Here is a 22,456-nt window from a genome sequence, read left to right on the forward strand (position 1 = left end):
TTTTTTTTTTTTTTTTTTTTTGTACCAGGGATTTAATCCACGGGCATTTACCACTGAGCCACATCCCCAGCCCTTCCTATTTATTTATTTTTAATAAGTTTATTTTATTTATTTATTTATTTTTTTATGTGGTACTGAGGATCAAGCCCAGTGCCTCATATGCTACACAAGTGCTCTACCACTAACCACAACCCCAAGCCCCTTTTTATTTTTTGAGACAGGGTCTCCCTAAGTTGCTGAGACTGGCTTAGAATTTGCCATCCTCCTGCCTCAGCCTCTGGAGTGCTGGGATTATAGGCGTGCACCACCACGTCTGGCTTCTGTTAGGACCAGTCTTAAATGCAGGTTTTTGAAACACAGCTATCTGACACAGCTGCAGGCATTCAGTAAATGTACACTGGTTCAATTTGTTATTTTTGATCCTACAATAAGGAAAACAACAAATGTGAAACAGCTGTACAGTTAGCAAAACAGAAACTGTCCTTAAACTTTTCTTTTTGTTTTTGTTTTGTTTTGGTTTTTGTGGTGCTGGGGATTGAACCTGGCACCTTGCACATGCTAGGCAAGCATTCACCACTGAACCGCATCCCTAACCCTTCTCCTAAAGCTTTTTTCTAAATGTTTCAGGTTGAAATCCAGCTACCTTTAAGTGGATTTGATAATACTGGGGTAGAGGAAGAGAAAGGCTAGAATAGCACAGGGTACTTTCTATCATTTTCCTTAATTTCACTAATTATTCTTCAAATGTTTTATTTAGTATGACTGAGGCTCTAGGCTATGTGCCTTAGAGAATAAGAAGGGAAATCAGTGGGAAATCTACATTTGAGAGTTCTGTATAGGAAGTGATCCCTACTAAAAGGAATATATGGGTCAGAAGCAACTGGAGGCTTGTGTATGTGTCTACCATCTGAGTTCTTTCTGTGCAGCCCATCAGTGCTGGATCGTTTGAATGCTTTGCTTGAACCTGGAGGTGTCCTCACCATTAGTGAAAGAGGAATGATAGATGGATCCACTCCAACAATAACACCCAATCCCAATTTCAGGTATTTGTATCTCTCATTTTTCTGCCTAAGAATCTGACAGTCTTGGTAGCAGAGGTAGACCTTGAGTAGGATCTCCTTATATATTATACTTACACACTGGGTTATGAAGAAGGTCATTCATTCATTCATTCTGTTGAAACAAATATTTATTGAGTCTGCTGTTTGACAGGCACTACTAGTCTCTGGGCACAGCAGTTAATGAGAGGTGAAGTCCTTCCCTTGGGTTGGTGAAGGGTCCTTTTGCAGTAGTCCAGGCAGGAGATATCATGGCTTAGACGAGGATAATCAGATGGGTGGGACTTGCTATTAGATTTATGAGTTGAGAAAAAAAAGAGCAATGATGGCTCTTAAGTTTTATATTGTGTAACTGGGTGAATGAGGGTGCGTCATTGAGAAAGGGAATACTGACAAAGGAGCAGGTTTGGGATGGGAAGGGAATCAGCTGTTCTGTTTTGGATATAAGTGTGAGATGACAGATGGCTCGATGGGATGTTGATGGACTTTGAATATAAAAAATTATTGTAGAAGAATACAAAGTTCCTTTTTCTATTCTTTATGAGTTAGAATTATGAATTTTCATTGCCTGATTTGGAAAATATCTGAGATTAAGATTTTTAGAGTTCTCAGCACAGTTCCTTAGGAAAGAGAAACTCATTTGCATTGTTGATACAAGTTGGAAGAAGAAGACAGAATAATGCAGAAGTTGGTACCTTGTTTTGTTAGTGGTGTCTTCCTGTATGAACTCCCTAGAGATGACCACATAGGATTTGCCCTTACCAGTTGTTGCTGATCTACAATACTAGTTACACTGGAATTTAAAACATTTGCTTTTTCTCTGAATTGCCATTTTACTAGGCTTTTTCTTTCAATGGATCCTGTTCATGGGGAAATATCCAGAGCCATGAGAAATCGTGGACTTGAAGTCTATATTTCAGGAGAAGGAGATGAGAGTTTTCCAGACAACCTTGATTTGAAAGTTCTGCTGCACAGCCTTGGATTGGTGGGAGACAGTGTGTGTGACATACTCTTGTCTCTACACACAGAGATCCGAAGCACTATTATAGGTGAGGTGCTTAACCTTTGGGCCTCTACAGAGTTTTTATCCTATAGAAATTCATGTTGGAGTTCTAACATTTAGTGTAAATAGAATTATAAACTACCTCAAAAGCCTGTTAAAATGTATATGTCCAGACACCCCAAGAGACTGAGTTCAGCACATCAGGGTGAGGCATAGGAGTCAGTATTTTGAAGATGCTCCCCAGGTGAATGATGCATACAAAGGCCATACATGACTACTTCTGCTTTAGGTGCTGAGATTCATTAGCTTTGCCTCTTGAAGATGAAACAGGAAACTCGAGTTAAACAGATAACTCTAATTTGTTTTAAATGTTTCATTATATAAAAGGGATCAGTAATAGTAAATTAAATACTGTATTTTTAATAATTACTATATGTTTGTTACAATTCTCGTTACTTATTTAGTTCTGCAAGACATTTGTTTCCATTTTACAGATAAGGATCAGGAAGTTTGAGAAATTTGTTAAAGTCAGTTAATATTGACAGCTGGGATTTCAAATAGGTCTGTTGGATTTTAAAGCCGGTGGTTCTTCATGAGGTGTATGTCAGGCACGAGATTCTGGATATACATGTCAGGTTTTATCATGCCTGTGAAGAAGTCCCCCACATTATACTGTAGGCAGTCATCAAGAGAGGAAAGGAGGAGAGATAGGAGGAAGGAATTTGAATGTTCCTACAACTCTATTATTCCTGCCCTCAGGAGATCCTAGAGTCTACTTAGAGACTTTACTAAAATAAATACCTGGATGAGGTTGACTAGCAAGAAGTTTGATGTGAGAGCAGAATTTATCCACTTTTGTCAGAGGTTTTAAAGAATCTATTGGGCTGGGGAGATAGCTTAGCTAGTAGAGTGGGCCCTGAGTTCAATCCCCAGTACCACAAAAAAAAAAAAAAAAAAAAAAAAAAAATTTTCCCTTGTACAGGTTCTCCAGCATCTTCCATGTCTACTCTAATTCAGACAGCCATACTCATTGTCCAGTACCTGCGGCGAGGACTGAGTTTAAACAGAGCCTTTTTTGATGCATGCTGGGAAGTATATGTTGGCTCCCAGCATTCAACGGCAAACCAGAAGGTACTGTGAAATGTTTTAGACAGCTTTCTAAGTTGTAATACACTATACTATTGAGTAGGGGGAAATTATTTTTGTAATGGCAACTTCAGTGACCTGGGGGAGTTGACTTCGGCAGTTTGGTTCTAGCAAAGATCTGGTGTCCAGGTACTTTTCTGGAAGATAGCTTAAATGTAAATATTCCTTTCTTGAAACAGATCTATCATCAAAAGAATTTAAATTTAACTTCTGTTATTGAATATTGAATGTGTCTGAGTTATTTGGGAGATGGTCATGTGAACCCTAAGAACTCCTGCATTTGTCTACTAAAGTTTTTTGATAACAGCACTTGCCTATGTACATGTGTTTTATCTCTTGCCAGCTTGTACAGGTTTTACTGGAGAAATACGTTTCTTCTCTTGGAGCACGGGAAACCTGGGGAAACTCCATTCTTGCCCCAGGGCTGTGGCCAGATTCTGTGCCTTCAGCTCTGTTTGCTACCGAAGATTCTCATCTCTCTGTTGTCCGAAGTGATGGACAGATCCTGGCATACTGCCTCAACAGGATGAGCATGAAAACTGGCAGCTGGGTGAGGTGAGTGGAGCCTACAACTCATGTGTCTCTTTGATTTCTTGACCAGTTTTTGCTTTTACTGATAATGGTCAGAACACAATATATTCAACCTACTATTATGTAGCCATTTATGATCCAGCTATCATATTTTTACTGTTTATTGCTTACTGTAATATCCTTCTCCATTTATTTATTTATTTGGGCAGGGAGGTACCAGGGATTGAATTCAGGGGCACTCAACCACTGAGCCACATTCCTAGCCTTATTTTGTATTTTATTTAGTGACAGGGTCTCACTGAGTTGCTTAGTGCCTCGCTTTTGCTGAGACTGGCTTTGAACTCACCATCCTTCTGTCTCACCTCCTGAACCACTGGGCCCTTTATTATTTTTTAGGGATGTGTGTGTGTGTGTGTGTGTGTGTGTGTGTGTGTGTGTACATGTTTTAATTATTCTCTTGTGGGGGAATCATCTTTGCTATAATATTAGCAAATTCGTTTTCATGGTTCTTCGAAATGTGAAATAAAAGGTTGTTCTAATACTAACTTTGCCCATTTCAATGATTTTCAGGAGTCAGCCTCTTACCTTGCAAGACTTAGAGAAAATTATGCAGTCTTCCAACCCTGAGAACCTGAAATTCAGTGCAGTAGAAGTGAATACTAACTGGATTGATGAACCAGATGTTTTGGCTATGGCTGTTAAACTGCTCATAGAAAGAGCAACTAACCAGGATTGGATGCTTAGAGTTAAATGGCTTTATCATTTAGCCAAGAACATACCACAGGGGCTTGGTGAGTAGAAAAGCTTAATTTGTACTATTTATATGCACTTAATTGTGTTTAAATGCCTCAGAAGCTGTGTTATTTTATGCCTATGCTGTTAAAATTACAGCTGAGAGGTCTCATAGCAAAAGGTATGTGACAGAGTATTACTGTTTATATGTTCAATTAAGGAGCAAGTCTTTTTTTGGGGATTGAACCCAAGGGTACTTTACCACCAAATTACATCCCCAGTCCTTTTAATTTTTAAGTTTTGAGACAGGGTGTCACTAAATTGCTGAGACTGGTCTTGAACTTGCAATTCTCTTGCCTCAGCTTCCCAGTTGCTGGGATCATAGGGGTGCACCACCACACTCAGCTCGGAGCAAGTCTGTCCTTAAATATTTCACAAGATAAACTTTTGTTCCAGAGTAATTCTTAGAATTCAGAATCTATCAAATTCAAAAAAGAATGTACTATATTATGTTACTTTGTAGTTTCAAACATTTGCCTTTTTCCTGTACTACTGGGGTACAGCCATTTTGTCTGGGAAAGGTATTGTTTTTGATCAGTTAGTTTCCCCTTAAAGTACATATGGTTGTAATTTCATTTTAGTACCAACGCTCCAAGTTGTTATACTGACTTTATTGGTACTTTATTCACAGAGGAAAAATCAATAATAACATTGCTTACACTGTAAAGCACATTAAATTTGTTGATAGAAGTCGTTGACTAAATTAATTGAGTTTACATGAATGTTTCTACTCCATGAGAACTTGTAGATAAGCCACTGACTGTGTCATTTATCCTGTGATACGTGGTGATCTAAGTATGTGTAAAGGGAAATATTTTTATCTGCGTTGTCTTCTATGGTAGCCGCAAGTCACACAGAGTACTGTCATATAAGCAAATATAAATGAATTGAAATTATATAAAATATAAATCTTAGTTGTACTAACCACATTTCAAGTGCTCAGAGGTGACTAATAACTGCTCTTTGACAGTATAGCTATGGAACATTGCAGACGCAGAAAGTTCAGTTGGACAGCACTGCTTTAGACTCTAACACTGCTTCTTTTATTTCCACAGAGTCAATACAAATTAATTTGGAAGCCAGTGCTGCATCTCTTAGGAATTTTTACTCAAATTCTCTCTCAGCTGGGGTCAGGAATATCTTCAAACTATTACAAGCAAATATAACAGGTACGCGCCTGCTTTTGGTTTCTATAGCTCTTGGCACTGTTTTAGAAACTTGGGCTTTTACGTTTTTAGGGAAGAGAACTATCAAATCTCTCACTGTAGGAGTGTTTTTTTTTGGAGGTTCAGGATATCTAGATATAAATTCTTCTTTATTTATAACTATCCATTCACCTTCCAGCATTTGAAGGGAGGTAATATACAATGTACTGGGAAGTATTCAAGATGACTTTTTTTTTAAGAATAAAAAGATAGCCTCTTCAACAAATGGTGCTGGGAAAACTGGAAAACCATATGCAACAGAATGAAATTAAACCCCTATCTCTCACCCTACACAAAACTCAACTCAAAATGGATCAAGGACCTCGGAATCAGACCAGAGACCCTGCATCTTATAGAAGAAAAAGTAGGTCCAAATCTTCAACTTGTTGGCTTAGGATCAGACTTCCTTAACAGGACTCCCATAGCACAAGAAATAAAAGCAAGAATCAACAACTGGGATAGATTCAAACTAAAAAACTTTCTCTCAGCAAAGGAAACTATCAGTAATGTGAAGAGAGAGCCTACAGAGTGGGAGAATATCTTTGCCAACCATACTTCAGATAGAGCGCTAATTTCCAGAATCTATAAAGAACTCAAAAAACTCTACACGAAGAATACAAATAATCCAGTCAACAAATGGGCTAAGGAAATGAACAGACACTTCACAGAAGAAGATGTACAAGCAATCAACAGATATATGAAAAAATGTTCAACATCCCTAGTAATAAGGGAAATGCAAATCAAAACTACCCTAAGATTCCATCTCACCCCAATTAGAATGGCGATTATCAAGAACACAAGCAACAATAGGTGTTGGCGAGGATGTGGTGAAAAAGGAACACGCATACATTGCTGGTGGGGTTGCAAATTAGTGCAACCACTCTGGAAAGCAGTATGGAGATTCCTCAGAAAGCTTGGAATGGAAACGCCATTTGACCCAGCTATCCCACTCCTTGGCCTATACGCAAAGGACTTAAAATCAGCATACTACAGAGATACAGCCACATCAATGTTCATTGCTGCTCAATTCACCATAGCCAGATTGTGGAACCAACCTAGATGTCCATCAGTTGATGAATGGATAAAGAAACTGTGGCATATATATACAATGGAATATTACTCCACAATGAAGAATGATAAAATTATGGCATTTGTAGGCAAATGGATGAAATAGGAGAATATCATGCTAAGTGAGATAAGCCAATCTCAAAAAACTAAAGGACGAATGATCTCGCTGATAAGTGGATGAGGACATATATTGGGGGTGGGAAGGGTTAGCATTAGGTTTAGGGTTAGGGATAAGGAGTGTGGTAAGAATGAAGGAAAGAAGGACTGTATAGAGGGAAAAGATGGGTGGGAGGGGTGGGGGGGAAGGGAAAAAAAATAATGAATCAAACATCATTGCCCTATGTAAACGTATGATTACACAAATGGTATGCCTTGACTCCATGTACAAATAGAGAAACAACATGTATCCCATTTGTATACAATAATAATAAAAAAAAAAAACTAACAATAAAAAAAAAGAATAAAAAACAAGAGAACAAACTTACCTTTAGTTTTGGAACAGAATGAGATAAAGTTTACATAAACATTAATGAATAAAATAAAGATATTTTCTTAAAAGCAAATTTAAAGTTTTCTATCTACATTTTCATTTGATATTGACCTAAATATACCATTAGCTGTTTAGTTTGGAAAAAATATATGTGATGCCTTTGTACTAAACCATTTACCTTATGCACACTAAAGACAATAAAGTGAATACTTGGAAAGAAATCAAATAGTAGAGAAAACTAGTGGTCAGATTATGGCTGAACTGAATCATGGCCTTTCCATCATGAACTTCTTTAGGAGCTCAGATGTAAACCACACCAGCAGGTTCCATTTTCAGCAGACACTGTTCTTTCTCTATTAGAACACATTAGCTGTAACTTCATTTTCTTTTTCTCTTGTGTAACTGTCTTTATTACTGGACTTTGGAATATGGGTTCCTTAAGTACCTTGCCAGTTACAGTATATTCATGGTAGTCTGCAGTGAAGTGGATGGTTCTAAAACTACTCCATTGAACTGCCCTGCCTAGGCACCTTCAAGTTACAATTACCACTATTTGTGTATTGCTTCCTTCTTTTGGGTTTTCATAACTGAAGAGTCAGAGTCTCCCTGTTGCTGCTTTAGAGAAAAGGTACCAAGTCTGAAAACATGCCAGTGTTTTTAAGTCTGAGTCAAAGGTTTATGAAGCAGTAGCAGCCACACTATTGTAGACTGTACAGATTTATTTTATTTATTTATTTATTTATTTTTATTTATTTTTTAATAAGATGGGGATGTTGCTAAATTTCCTAGACTGGTCTCAACCCCTAGGCTCAAGCCATCCTCCTGTCTCAGCCTCCTGAGAAGCTGGGACTACAGACATGTGCCATCATGTCTGGCTGGGAAATTGATTTTAAGCATAACAATCTTGAGATATTTTTCTTATTGGAAGCAGATAAGATATATTCCTTCATTTTCTGTCATTTAAGTTTTTTTTGTTTCTGTTTTGATGGTAAATGGTGGTAGATTGGGTAATTATGCCTAGGAATTATTTTTAGACCAGTAGTGGTCTCTAAGGAAATGAATTCATTATAAGAATGTTTATATTCTAGCAGGGATTACCTTTAACTGGCAGGATTTTCCTTTCTCTCCTGTAATGGGGTAAATTTTCAGGACTTGTAGATATTGTGCATTTGGAAAGAAAATAGTATAAAAGCTATTGAATATTGCTTTCTAGTATCATGAATTAAAACCCACAGCATTTCTCTGTTTTACTTCTCCACCAAAAACTCAGTGTGATCCAAGTTAAACAATGAAAATATTCAACTGAAACTTGCCAGGCAAGGTGTTTTAACTATAAAACTTTTTTTTTTTTTTAATTAGATGACTTTGTGATCCCTCTGGACCCCCGATGGAATATGCAGGCCTTGGACATTATTAGAAATTCAATGGACTATGATCCACAAACAGACCAGCCCAAGCAACTGTTTGCCCTTTTAGAATCAGTTGCAAACAAGTAGGTGAAATCTGTGGCTCTGGCCACTATTCATCTCACTAGTTTCACATATTATACCTTTCCTAAGACTCTGTCAAATGTAGCTGTGTTTTATTTTGTGAACCTAACAAATGGTGGAGTGCTAGATATGAGTACCTTCAATCTTAGCACTAATGGTGGTATTTATTATTTTAAAGTAATCTTTGTCATAGCATAGTCATGTTTAATATTTGTAGCTCCCTGCAGCTCTTCCCTTTTTCATCTACTCATTCTCTCACATGTCCTTTCCTTAACTGTCTACCCACATTATTTCTCATATTCAGAAGTTAGAGATGTACACAGCACCTGCATACCTATATACACACTTGTGTAAATTTACATATTTGTATTTAAATTGATCTTTCCTTATTTTTACAGTAGCAGCCAATAATATTTTTTACCATGTAATTTTTTGGCCAGTGGTTGGCCATCAGTGTACCAATTTTTTATTTAAGTGTAGTTTTCATTACAGGAAACTACACTAAAAATTATGATTTTGATGAACTTTTGTGAAGTGAACCCATTATGTATGCCCTAGCACTTCGTTAGCCATCTTACTCCCCATGGTGCTCTCTTCCAACTCCAGAGGGAGTATTTTTAATCACAATTATTGTGGTTTTGAATCTCATTCCAGGACAATCGTGTATCTTGACCGAGAAAAACGGATTTTTACTGAAACAAATTTGGTTTCTGTTGGTGGCAAAAAGTTAAGAAATAGTGTTTTAAGAATGTCATTTGAATTCCATAAAGGTAAGAACACATTACCTTTTTTGTTGTTCAGCGGAGCATCTGATTATATTATGTTGCTAATGTTGAAAGACATTGAGCAGCTGCTGTTACTCTGATTCATTCTGATTTGTTGGACTGATTTTAAATAGGCCATGTTCCCTTACTCAGTAGTAATGACTAACATTTATTGAGCACTCACACTGTGCCAGGTGTTTAGTTAAAGACTACATGTCCTTGATTTCATTTACTTTCTATAGTGACCCTATGAAGTAAGTAGGTCCTCACTTTATGAATAAGAAAAGGGAGGCATGGAGATGCTTTAGGTCACATCTCCAGCAGGTAGCAAAACTAGGACTTGAACAGTAGACCTGTTGGTTCAAAAAGATTATAGTCAGAGGCATTTGGTTATAAAAGAACTTTTTCCCCTTCCTCCCTAACTTTTATAAATTGAAAAGACAATGTGCTTGTCATAAAAAAAAGTCTGAACTATGGTAGTATAAAAATTGAAAAAGTTGATCCTTGCAGCAGCTGATATTAGTAGTAATTTCATTTGTGTCTTCTCTTACCTGTATTAACTATCCATCCAAACTTGATTTTGTTTTATATTTAAATATTCATATGAAATATGCATCTTTACTTCATAATTTTCATTTTCTATTAAGACATTATGAGATTAGGAATGTAACTCAATAATAGAGTGCTTTCATAGTATGTGTGAACTCTGGGTTCAATCCCCAGCACCATTAAAAAAAAAAAGACAACATTATTTCTATCAGAGGCATATACCTCAGCTGCTAAATTTAATAATAATAGGCACAGAAATTGCTTTTAATTTTTGACATTTCAAAATTGATATTTGAACTAGGAATAACATTAAATTCTAGATTACAATTTATTTTGAAAATGTCTAGAGGTTAATTTAAACCTGATGGATTATTCTTATTTATGTCATCTCTAAGATCCAGAGAGCTTTCACAGCCTGCCCCATGAAATTGTGGTCAATCTTGCTGCTTTTTTTGAACTTTGTGATGCAGTAATCCTGCTCTGGGTACAGTCACCCCAGGCGATGGTGTCTGACGTCAGCGTCATTGAGGTGAGTCAATATACCTATTTTTATTCTAAACAAGATTTGTCCTGGCACAAAGATTTTTAGGCTCTAGACTAACTTCAGTGTTATTATATGTCAAATACTATGTGAGAGATCTAACTGTTGTTGACAACGTTAATATATAACTTTATATTTTAAAGCTTCATGGAGATGTAATTGACATATGTTGTGTATATCTAAAGACTACACTTTTTCACAGTTTTGATATGTTCATACCTATGAAGCCATTACCACAATCAAAATAGTGAATATATGCCACACACCTTAAAGTTTTCTCATGTCCTTTTTGTATATCCTTCTTCACTTCTACACTATCCCCAATCATGTGGTCATTGATATGATTTCTTTTATAGATCAGATGCATTTTCATTCAGTGGAATTGTGCCATATGTGTTCTTTTTGTCTGGGATAGTTAATGTTTAGATGCATCCATATGGTTTCATCTACCAATAGTTCATTGCTTCTTGTTGGTACTCTTGTGTCAATGTATAATTTGTTCATCTATTCACTTATTGATGGACATTTGGATTTTAACTGTTAGGTTTTAATTTACTTAAACTTTTTTAGTGGGGAAAGAAAAAAAACATTGTCAAATATGGGTTAAATGGAGTTTTGAGTCCAGATTATTCTAGGAAATCTTAATATAGTAATAGGTCTTAAAACGTTTAAGCCTTAGGATCCCTTTATAATCTGAAAAGTTCTTAAAGACCACAGAGAATTTTATGTAATCACATCTGTCTCAATAGGTACTAATACTGAGAAACTTAAAAAAGTTAATAAATTTGCTTAAAAATACAGTAACCCCCTTTCATGTTAATATCAATGCTTTTAATAAACAGCTATTTTTTAAACATTTTTAGTTATAGATATACAATATATATATAGGACACAATATCTTTAATTTGTTTATTTAATTTTATGTTGTGCTGAGGATTGAACCCAGTGCCTCACACATGAGAGACAAGCTCTCCACCACTGAGCTACAACCCTAGCCCGAACGGAGCTATTTTTGAAAACAAAAATTAGTGAGAAGAGTGGCACTGATTAACATTTTTCCAAGTCTCTTTGATGTCTAGCTTAAGATAAGAAAGATGGATTTTCACATCCGCTTCTGCATTCAGTGTCTTGTAGAATGTTGTTTGGGTTTAAGTTTGTAAAGAAAAACTGGCCTTCCATAGTTAGGAGCTTGAAAAGGGAAAGAATATTTTTAATAGCTATTTCCTGTAATAATGAATATTCTTGGACAGCACACCACAGACTTGACAAAAAGTGTGTAATGGTCACTTACAGTGTGAAAATTTGAAACCTGAAAAATACATTGCAGAACTTGTCATGCATGAAAATCCATTGTTTAGTTTGCACTCTGTATGGACTTTTAACCTTGTGTGAATTTGTAGTTCGTGCATTGGTAGTTTAGAAATATTATTCACTGAGTTGGCACATTTCACCCTTCAGCATAAATAATAATAAAATCATACTTGGTGATGAATGGATAACAGAAGATATTAGGAAGGAAATTAAAAAATTCTTAGAGGTAAATGAGAACAAAGAAACATCATATCAAAATCTCTGGGACACTATGAAAGCAGTACTTAGAGGAAAATTTATTTCATGGAGCGCATTTAATAAAAGAAGTAAAACTCAACAAATAAATGACCTAACACTACAGCTCAAAGCCCTAGAAAAAGAAGAACAGACCAACACCAAAAGTAGTAGAAGACAGGAAATAAACTCAGAGCTGAAATCAACGAAATTGAAACAAAAGAAACAATACAAAAAATTGACAAAATAAATAGTTGGTTCTTCGAAAAAATAAACAAAATTGATAAACCTTTAGCCACACTAACAAAGAGAAGACGAGAGAAAACCCAAATCACTAAAATTCGGAATGAACAAGGAAATATCACAACAGACACGATTGAAATACAAAACATAATTAGAAACTATTTTGAAAATCTATACTCCAACAAAATAGAAAATTTTGAAGACATCAGTAGGTTTCTAGAGACATATGAATTGCCTAAACTGAACAAGGAGGACATACACAATTTAAATAGACCAATTTCAAGTAATGAAATAGAAGAAGTCATCAAAAGCCTACCAACAAAGAAAAGTCCAGGACCAGATGGGTTCTCAGCCGAGTTCTACAAAACCTTTAAAGAAGAGCTCATTCCAATACTTCTCAGAGTATTCCATAAAATAGAAGAGGAGGGAACCCTCCCAAACTCATTCTATGAAGGCAATATCACCCTGATACCTAAACCAGACAGAGACACATCGAGGAAAGAAAATTTCAGACCAATATCCTTAATGAACATCGATGCAAAAATTCTAAACAAAATTTAGCAAATCGCATACAAAAACATATTAAAAAGATAGTGCACCATGATCAAGTGGGTTTCATCCCAGGGATGCAAGGTTGGTTCAACATCAGGAAATCAATAAATGTAATTCACCATATCAATAGACTTAAAGTCAAGAATCACATGATTATTTCAATAGATGCAGAAAAAGCATTTGATAAAATATAGCATCCCTTCATGCTCAAAACACTAGAAAAAATAGGGATAGTGGGAACATTCCTTAACATTGTAAAGGCCATCTATGCTAAGCCCATGGCTAATATCATTCTAAATGGTGAAAAACTGAAAGCGTTCCCCCTAAAAACTGGAACAAGGCAGGGATGCCCTCTTTCACCACTTCTTTTCAATATCGTCCTTGAAACTCTAGCCAGAGCAATTAGACAGACCAAAGAAATTAAAGGGATACAAATAGGAAAAGAAGAACTCAAACTATCCCTATTTGCTGATGATGTGATTATATACTTAGAGGAACCAGGAAATTCCACCAGAAAACTTTTATATCTCATAAGTGAATTCAGTAAAGTAGCGGAATATAAGATCAATGCACATAAATCTAAGGCATTTTTATACATAAGCGATGAATCTTCAGAAAGAGAAGTTAGGAAAACTACCCCATTCACAGTAGCATCGAAAAAAATAAAATACTTGGGAATCAATCTCACAAAAGAGGTGAAAGACCTCTACAATGAGAACTACAGAACACTAAAGAAAGAAATTAAAGAAAACCTTAGAAGATGGAAAGATCTCTCATGTTCTTGGATAGGAAGAATTAATATTGTCAAAATGGCCATACTACCAAAAGTGCTATACAGATTCAATGCAATTCCAATGAAAATCCCAATGATGTACCTTACAGAAATAGAGCCAGCAATTATGAAATTTATCTGGAAGAATAAAAAACCCAGAATAGCTAAAGCAATCCTTGGCAGAAAGAGTGAAGCAGGGGGTATTGCAATAGCAGATCTTCAACTCTACTACAAAGCAATAGTAACAAAAACGGCATGGTATTGGTACCAAAATAGAAAGGTGGATCAATGGTACAGAATAGGCGACACGGACACAAACGCAAATAAATACAATTTTCTCATCCTAGACAAAGGGTCCAAAAATATGCAATGGAGAAAAGATAGCCTCTTCAACAAATGGTGCTGGGAGAATTGGAAATCCATATGCAACAGAATGAAACTAAACCCATATCTCTCACCATGCACGAAACTAAACTCAAAATGGATTAAGGATCTCGGAATCAGACCAGAGACCTTGCATCTTATAGAAGAAAAAGTAGGTCCAGAGTTTCAACATGTCGGCTTAGGACCAGACTTCCTCAACAGGACTCCCATAGCACAAGAAATAAAAGCAAGAATCAATAACTGGGATAGATTCAAACTAAAAAGCTTTCTCTCAGCAAAGGAAACTATCAGCAATGTGAAGAGAGAGCCTACAGAGTGGGAGAAAATCTTTGCCAATCATACTTCATAGAGCACTAATCTCCAGAATCTATAAAGAACTCAAAAAACTCTACACCAAGAATGCAAATAATCCAGTCGACAAATGGGCTAAGGAAATGAATAGACACTTCACAGAAGAAGATCTACAAGCAATCAACAAACATATGGAAAAATGTTCAACATCTCTAGTAATAAGAGAAATGCAAATCTAGTAATAAGAGAAATGGAATTGGGGTAAGATTCCATCTCACCCCAATTAGAATGGCGATTATCAAGAATACAAGCAACAACAGGTGTTGGCGAGGATGTGGGGAGAAAGGTACACTCTTAGATTGCTGGTGGGGCTGCAAATTAGTGCAGCCACTCTGGAAAGCAGTATGGAGATTCCTCAGAAAACTTGGAATGGAACCACCATTTGACCCAGCTATCCCACTCCTTGGCCTATACCCAAAGGACTTAAAATCAGCATACTACAGAGATGCAGCCACATCAATGTTCATAGCTGCTCAATTCACAATAGCCAGATTGTGGAACCAACCTAGATGTCCTTCAAATGATGAATGGATAAAGAAACTGTGGCATATATATACAATGGAATATTACTTAGCCATAAAGAATGATAAAATTATGGCATTTGCAGGCAAATGGATGAAATTGGAGAATATCATGCTAAGTGAGATAAGCCAATCTCAAAAAACCAAAGGACGAATGATATTCCTAATAAGTGGATGATGACACATCATGGGGGGTGGGAGGGGTTAGTGTTAGGGTTAGAGTTAGGGTTAGGGAGGGGGGCAAGAATGGAGGAAGGAAGGACTGTATAGGAGGAAAAGAGGGGTGGGAGGGGTGGGGGGAAGGGAAAAAATAACAGAATGAATCAAACAACATTACCCTATGTCAATTTATGATTACACAAATGGTATGCCTTTACACCATGTACAAACAGAGAAACAACATGTATCCCATTTGTTTACAATAAAAAAAAAAAATCATACTTGGGGGAAAATCACTACAGATTTTACCAAAAGATCTAGATTATTCTTGAGCTCAAATTTTATTATTGGCAATAAATACAATTGACTCTTCATATCTATGCATTCCATATCCTCAAAGTCAACCAACATCAGGTTGAGATTTTTTTTCTTTATTGCAACTGTACTGAACATGTATAGACTTTTTCCTTGGCAATATCCCCTAACCAACAAAGTACAGCAACTTTTTACACAGTATTTACATTGTAGAAAGTATTATAAAATAATCTAGGTAATTATTTCAAGTATGCAAGAGAATGTAAATAGATTATAGGCAAATATACCCCATATACAATATTGAGCATATTTTTCCCACAAGTATACTGAGGGTTAACTATACTCTCAAATGTTTTTCTTAAAGTGACAGATTCTGATCATTTATATCAATATAATTTTTGCCAAATACCCAGTTTGTCCTTTTTTATACAATTAATTTGAATGTCAATTCTGAAAAAATAAGTAAATAACATTATCATAACATAGCTTTGACCTGTTAGAGCTCCTAAAGGTAATCATTAGAGACTGGTGTAAATAGCATTGCTGGAGACTCAGTTATCATGATTTGTATTACAAAGCTTACATTAATGAATATCGTATGGTATAGTCCAAGAATAGGCATGTAGACCACTGAAACAAAATTGAATTCACAAATATACGTCCATGTATATGGTCTGCTTTGTTTTGCCAATATGAAAAGGTAATTTAATAGAGGAAAACATTCTCTTCAACAAAATTAGATGTCCACATATAGTAAGAGTGAGCTTCTCCCCCTACCTCATATTATATACAAAATTAATAAGACCTAAGCTAGATGGTGATTACATGCCTATAATCCCAGTGACTGGGAAGCAGTGGCTAGAGAATCAGAAGTTTGAGACCAACCTGGGCAAATTAATCTCTTTTTCAAAGTAAGAATTAAAAGTATTGCTTAGAGGTGGAGTGCCACAGGATTCCATCCCCAGTACCTCACACATAAAAAAAGGATGAGACCTAAAACTATGAACTGTCTAGGAGAAAACTTTTATAATCTAAGGATAAGCAAAGATTTTTTAGACTCTTCATAAAAGAAAAAAAAAAAAACTAATGAATTAGATTTCATCAAAATTAAAAATTTACATTCATCAATACTTATAAGAAAAATCAGTGGGAGAAATTGTTTACAAAATACATAAATATATTATCAAGCTAATAATATTAAGTTTTATCAGCAGTTATTTAAAACTGCAGTAAGGTTCTACTCAAACAACTCAAAATAACTAGCAACAAGTGATTGGCAATTAGTGACTGGGACAGAAATGAAACAACTGAGACACTTCTACTCTGCTGGTTGTAATACAAAATACCACATTCACTTTGTAACACATTTGGCAGTTTGTTATAAAATTATATGTACAATTAATTGTATCACCCAGTAATTTAATTCTCTCTAAAGTAATAGCTTCATACTTAAAGTACAAAGAAAAACCTTTTATTTTGTTTGCTTTAATGTTCTTAACGAATTTTCTAGTCTAGCCTAAGCCCTTTTGTGTATGTAAGTTGAGTCCTTTCAAGAGATGTGTGTGAGCAGTCTTGGCTTATTTTGTTTTTAGATCTTAGGTTCTTTGAAATGGCGGGACCGGTTTTGGACTGTGGCTGACACAGTAAAAGTGGATGCTCCAGGTCTGGCTTTACTTGCTCTCCATTGGCACTGGGTTTTAAAACATTTGGTCCATCAAATTCCCCAACTCCTGATGGATCATGAAGACAAGTAAGACTTCTATTTAGGGAATAATGTTAATATGTATAAAGATAAGAGGATTTGGAATTAAAACTCCTGTTTTTGTTTAATTTTGGTTTATTGTGTTGGCATATTATAGTGAAATATAGAATGTAAATGACTTTTTTCTTATACAACATTTCCCCCTTATTTCCCTTCTGCTCTTTTTCCCCTTTAAAGATATTTTAAAGAGGTTCAGACTGTGTCAGAACATATTCAGAATTGTCTGGGTAGCCCAACTGGTGGCTTCACCGGTATAAAGAGGTTGCAGAAGTTCCTGGGACGACCATTTCCTTTCAAGGTACACCTGGAAATAAGCAGTAAATAAAAAGAATCAGGTTCTTCTGAAGCTCTGGCACTTGGGATCTGGCATTCAACCAGACTAATCCCTACTACAAAGCTTAACTCATAACTTCCATGAATGCTGCTAATGAATTTGTTAAATGTTATCATTTTACTTATTCCTGATGCTAAACCTGGATAGACCTCTAACTTTATTACTCTAGAATCTCTCCAGAGCAATATAATAAAGGAACTCTGTGTTTTCTAGAAACATGAAAAAAAATCTTAAGTTTCTTTTCAGATTTATCTGGGATGCTAAATAGACCACAGTTCAGCTCTCTAATAGGTTCACCTGGGTTTTATTGTTTCAGGACAAGCTGGTGGTAGAGTGTTTTTCACAATTGAGAATCCTTAACAAAGCCCTTGCCATCAGAGAGCAGTTGCCTGTCCTTGGAGAAAGTGGATGGCATGAAGACATAAATCGTCTCCAAGTTGTTGCTTCTGAATGGACATTAAGGAAAAGTCTCCTGCAGGCCTGGGGATTGATCCTCAGAGCTAATATTCTAGAAGATGTCAACCTAGGTAATATATTCTGGTATTTGTTTGACTGTCAGCACTCAGCATGTTCTCCTCCCTGTTGCCAATAAGTTTTTCCCTTAGATTTTTTCCCTTTCTTGGTGTAGTATAAATGCCATTAAATAAGTGACAGTCTTTGAGCTAAACTTTACATATATTGTTTAATTTCATCACTAGAACTTTGCAGGAATTAATGTCATTATTAAACAAATGAGAAACCTAGAGCTTAGGCTAAGCAACCTAATTCTGATTAACTCATGTTAAACTCATAGTCACTTTGCCAACTGTTGGGAATATAGACCCTGGACTCTTAACCATCTCTTCTCTAATATAATATTTCTTTTGTGTCTGAACTGAAGATGAGTTGAAGAATCTTGTGAATGCTCAGTGTTTAGAACTAAAAACCAAAGGACTTTCACTTGGTTTTCCGGAGAAAAAGCATGGTGAAACTTCCTTCCTGCCCCAGCCAGACTTTACCTCTTTAATCCAACTCACCAGGAGAGTGCAGTTGTGGCCTGCAGTGGAATACTTGGCTACACTTTGGCAATACAAAGTGACAGCTGATTTTATGACGCAGGCTTATTTAAGAAGGTATGCCATTCTTTCAGTTATTTTCTTGATAGATTGTTTTATGTATCCTGTATTACAAACAAAGCACAAACTTAAGGAGGAATAGTTGCTGAGGCACAGTAAAGTCACTCACCACTTTTGAAAGCCACATCTTCTTGAAGATCCTTTATTTCTCCCCTAAGAGTCACTAGGATTTTTTCCATTAGAGTTACTTATTTTAAAAAATGTACCGGAAGTTTTGTGTGTTCCATCTTCCCTCACAAATCAGTTCTCTAGTAGTTCACTGATAGTCCAAACCCAAGCCTCTCCCTGTGTATTTTTGGAACAGGTCCAGTAAAAATCAGCAACCTCTGATAGAGGAGGAGATAAGACATCACATCACATTTTGTCTTAAGCACACACCAGTTGCTCCCCAAGAGCTTCGAGTTCTCTGGTCTTTACTGCATCATCAGAAGGTAAAAACCAAAATCAGAAAGGGAAATAAGCCTCTTTTACACTGACTGATTAAATTTTCTATGGCAGGTTGGTTGCCAAACAATTTTGTATATATAATATCAAAATTGCATGTTGTAATCCCCAGGCTTATCTGAATTACCTCTTAATGTAGGAGAATTTTGAATGTCTTTTGCAGTAATTACAGTGGTATTGCACAATTTTTTATCACAGCAGTATTCATTTGGTTTCCAGTGAAGTGAGGTGAAAATATTTGCTTTTTAAAAATTTTCCATTTGCTCAAAAAATATATATATAAGAGCATTTATTTCTTTTGGTATTATTACAGTTGTGCAACCTGTTTTACTTATACTTTCTCACACAGCCTTATGAAGACAGATTTTATCTTAGTGTGATTAAATGCAGTCTGTAAAAAAATTTAAAAGTAAATAATCTTCAAAAATTACAAAATACATGACTTAATCAAGAGGTGCAAGTTGGCAGAGAATTAGGATTTTAGTATTAATATCTTTAAACCCCTGTTAGTTTTGGTTATATCTTAGAAGACAAAGACCTAATTACATAATTTATGGAATCATTCTCAAAGTTCTTTTAACTAATTATTCCTTTATCTCTAGGGATCTGCTGAAGAAATTACTTGTTTGTGGTCCGAGTTATTTAATTCCACATTCATGTCTTTCTGGAGCAGTACTGTGACCACAAATCCAGAGTACTGGCTAACTTGGAACCCTCTGCCCAGTATGCAGCAGAGGGAAATGCCCAAGTCCCTTTTGGACTCCACATTAAAGGTTTGTTGGCATAAACCTGATGGTAGAAGGTTAAAAAAAATTCCCAGTAGCTCTAACAGTTACCATTTATTCCTAGGATAAGACATAGACTAAATAGGTGATTTTGATACTTTGTTTTCTTCATGATGCTAAAAAGTGTACTGTCAAAAAATGTGTTTTTCATCTTAAATGATTTGTGCAATCCTGAGTTAAAGTCACAAAAGTTTCCTTTAAAAAGTCTTCATTTCTTAAATTATAAAATATTTTAACCATAGAAATATTTGTATATTTAATTTATTAGAAATAACCACTCTACTCTGTATCTTTGTTTATATACATATGCATTTTTTTTGGTTTTGCTTTGTCTTATAAGATAGGGTATTGCTATGTTTCCCAGGCTGGTTTTAGATTTGTGAGCTCTAGAGATCCTCCCACCTTAGCCTCCCAAGAAACTAGGATTATAAGCATATGCCACCACATCCAACATAAATGTACGTGGGAACAAAAATAATACTTTCTTCGTTCACAAATATGTCTTGGAAATGTGCATGCCATTGCAGCTTGTGCATGTCATTGTATTGACATGCCAGAATTTATTTAATCACTTTCCTCTTGATAAGTTTTGAGATTTGTTGTCTTTTCCTTCTCTTTTAAAAGCATACCTACATTTACTATTCTCTTAAAATTGGCATTTGTCTTGAATATTTCGGTGGGTGAGTTTTTGGAATTGTGGTTTAACCCATGGTCAGTGTGATTGATATTAAAAACACATATATAATAAATAATATATACAAATACATATTTTTTGTATAACTGTTTCCAGCCTTTCTGGGGAGGTGCTTTGCTTTTTTTACTTTGTAAATATACAAGGAACTGGCCAAGACAGAAGTCCTGGAACTCTGGGCCACCACAGAAGGTTCAGGACCAGAGTACAGTTTTACTCCTCATCTGTATAAGGGCCTGTTCCCCACGTGCTTACCAGGCTAGATTAATTAGCATGTCTAATTATTGTCAATTCTACAATTTAAAAGCCTCTTTGAATTTATGCTTCTTAGATTATTAAGATTGAACATCTTTTTATGTTTATTGATCCTTTTTATTCTATCAACTTTTCAGTTGTATTCCTTGTCCAGTTTTTAAAACATTGGGTTGTGCAGTGTCATTTTACTTATTAAAGATCTTTTTATATTTTATGGATATTAATCCTTTCTTCATAAGATCCAAAGTATATTTCTAGTCTTCTGTTGTCTCTCAAATTATGTTTTCTTATATATTAATATTATAATGATTTTTTTTAACTATGCCAGTCTCTTCTACATTCGGGTTTTAGTGTCATGCTTTTTAAAAGATTGTCTTCCTTCACAACCCTAGAGTTAAAACAGTCTCCCCATATTTTCTCCCATGTTTTTGTTTTAAGTTCAAATTCATTTGAACTTTTTTATCTTTTTTGTGAGGAAGGGATGCACATTTTTCTTTTCTACACATACTAGATCCAAAAATCACTTTGTAAACAGTATTTTTGACTAATCCTTTCCATTTGCCTTTGAAAAGCCACCTTTATCATATACCTTAATCCCACAAATGTTCACAGAATTATTTTTGAGCTCTGGTCTGTTGCTCTTATCATAATTATTATCTTCATTGTAAAATATCTCTCAACACCTTAAGTAACAAATTTGGATCCCTAAGAGTTGCATGGGGTATACTCTATTTTTTGTTTTCTATCATATGTCTTTGACCACCTAACCCTTTACTGTAGACAGCAATTACTGAGTCCCAAATTAATAGTCCAGTGAATGCAAGCTTGGCAGACTTCATGTCTGGCTCTTATATTTGCCTTGTAACTCCTTTCCCTGCCTCCAACTCTCATCTCCCTGCCTACTACAAGAATGGTCTCCCTGATTCCCTGGATTTGGGGTTTTCTGGTATATTACTAAAGCGCTCATTGCTCATTTCCTAGAGAATGCAGTCCACATTCCTTTAAGGCTACTAACATCTCACCCCGTCCTGTTCTTCTTGTCCCATCTGTGGCTGATGTTTTCCTCCTTATTCTGAACCTCCTTATTCTGTTTCCTCCTTGAAGATGTCCCAGTACTTCTTGTCGAAATTATTTTAGTTAATTTCTGAAAGATACTCTTTTTCTCCTGTCCCTCAGGGCCCTGGCAGTCTCTGTAGAGCCACATTCTCCAAGTGCTGCTTTGAAGTCTTGACTAGCAGCTGCAGAGCAAGTCCCTGGGATGTGAGTGGCCTCCCAGTCCTATCCTCTTCACATGTCACACTGGGAGAGTGGGTTGAAAGAGCCCAGCAGCTCCAGGACATCAGCTCATTGCTTTGGACCAATATGGTTATCCCTTCAGTAGCAGAATTCAGGTACCGATTCCCTGTCCCTGGGAGTAGTTCATCAAGTTCCTGAATGTTCTCTAGCAGGGGTTCAGTCAGAACTACTTCTGAAGTGGCTAACTTTGGTGGGTGAAGGTGAGAGTATTTTCTGTGTGGGTCAGCATGTTTTCAGTCAATGACAAAGCCATCTTGAGCTATCTGGTTCTTTTTTTTATGCATATTGTGATCAG

The 22,456-nt window shown here is 35.9% G+C and overlaps 1 protein-coding gene across 1 annotated transcript in view; it reads left to right on the forward strand.

Moving 5' to 3' along the window:
- Mdn1 (midasin AAA ATPase 1) overlaps positions 1-22,456 on the forward strand; it is a 163,787-nt gene that overhangs the window by 90,621 nt on the left and 50,710 nt on the right. Inside the window, 16 exon segments of the mRNA XM_047557902.1 lie at positions 927-1,043; positions 1,899-2,107; positions 3,044-3,192; positions 3,551-3,762; positions 4,309-4,529; positions 5,586-5,699; positions 8,653-8,785; positions 9,438-9,553; positions 10,492-10,625; positions 17,072-17,229; positions 17,419-17,539; positions 17,892-18,102; positions 18,456-18,687; positions 18,995-19,121; positions 19,737-19,907; positions 22,042-22,256. Of these exon segments, the coding sequence (XP_047413858.1) occupies positions 927-1,043; positions 1,899-2,107; positions 3,044-3,192; positions 3,551-3,762; positions 4,309-4,529; positions 5,586-5,699; positions 8,653-8,785; positions 9,438-9,553; positions 10,492-10,625; positions 17,072-17,229; positions 17,419-17,539; positions 17,892-18,102; positions 18,456-18,687; positions 18,995-19,121; positions 19,737-19,907; positions 22,042-22,256 (2,640 nt within the window).

Source organism: Sciurus carolinensis, chromosome 7, assembly GCF_902686445.1.
Source record: "Sciurus carolinensis chromosome 7, mSciCar1.2, whole genome shotgun sequence".
Taxonomy (NCBI): domain Eukaryota; kingdom Metazoa; phylum Chordata; class Mammalia; order Rodentia; family Sciuridae; genus Sciurus; species Sciurus carolinensis.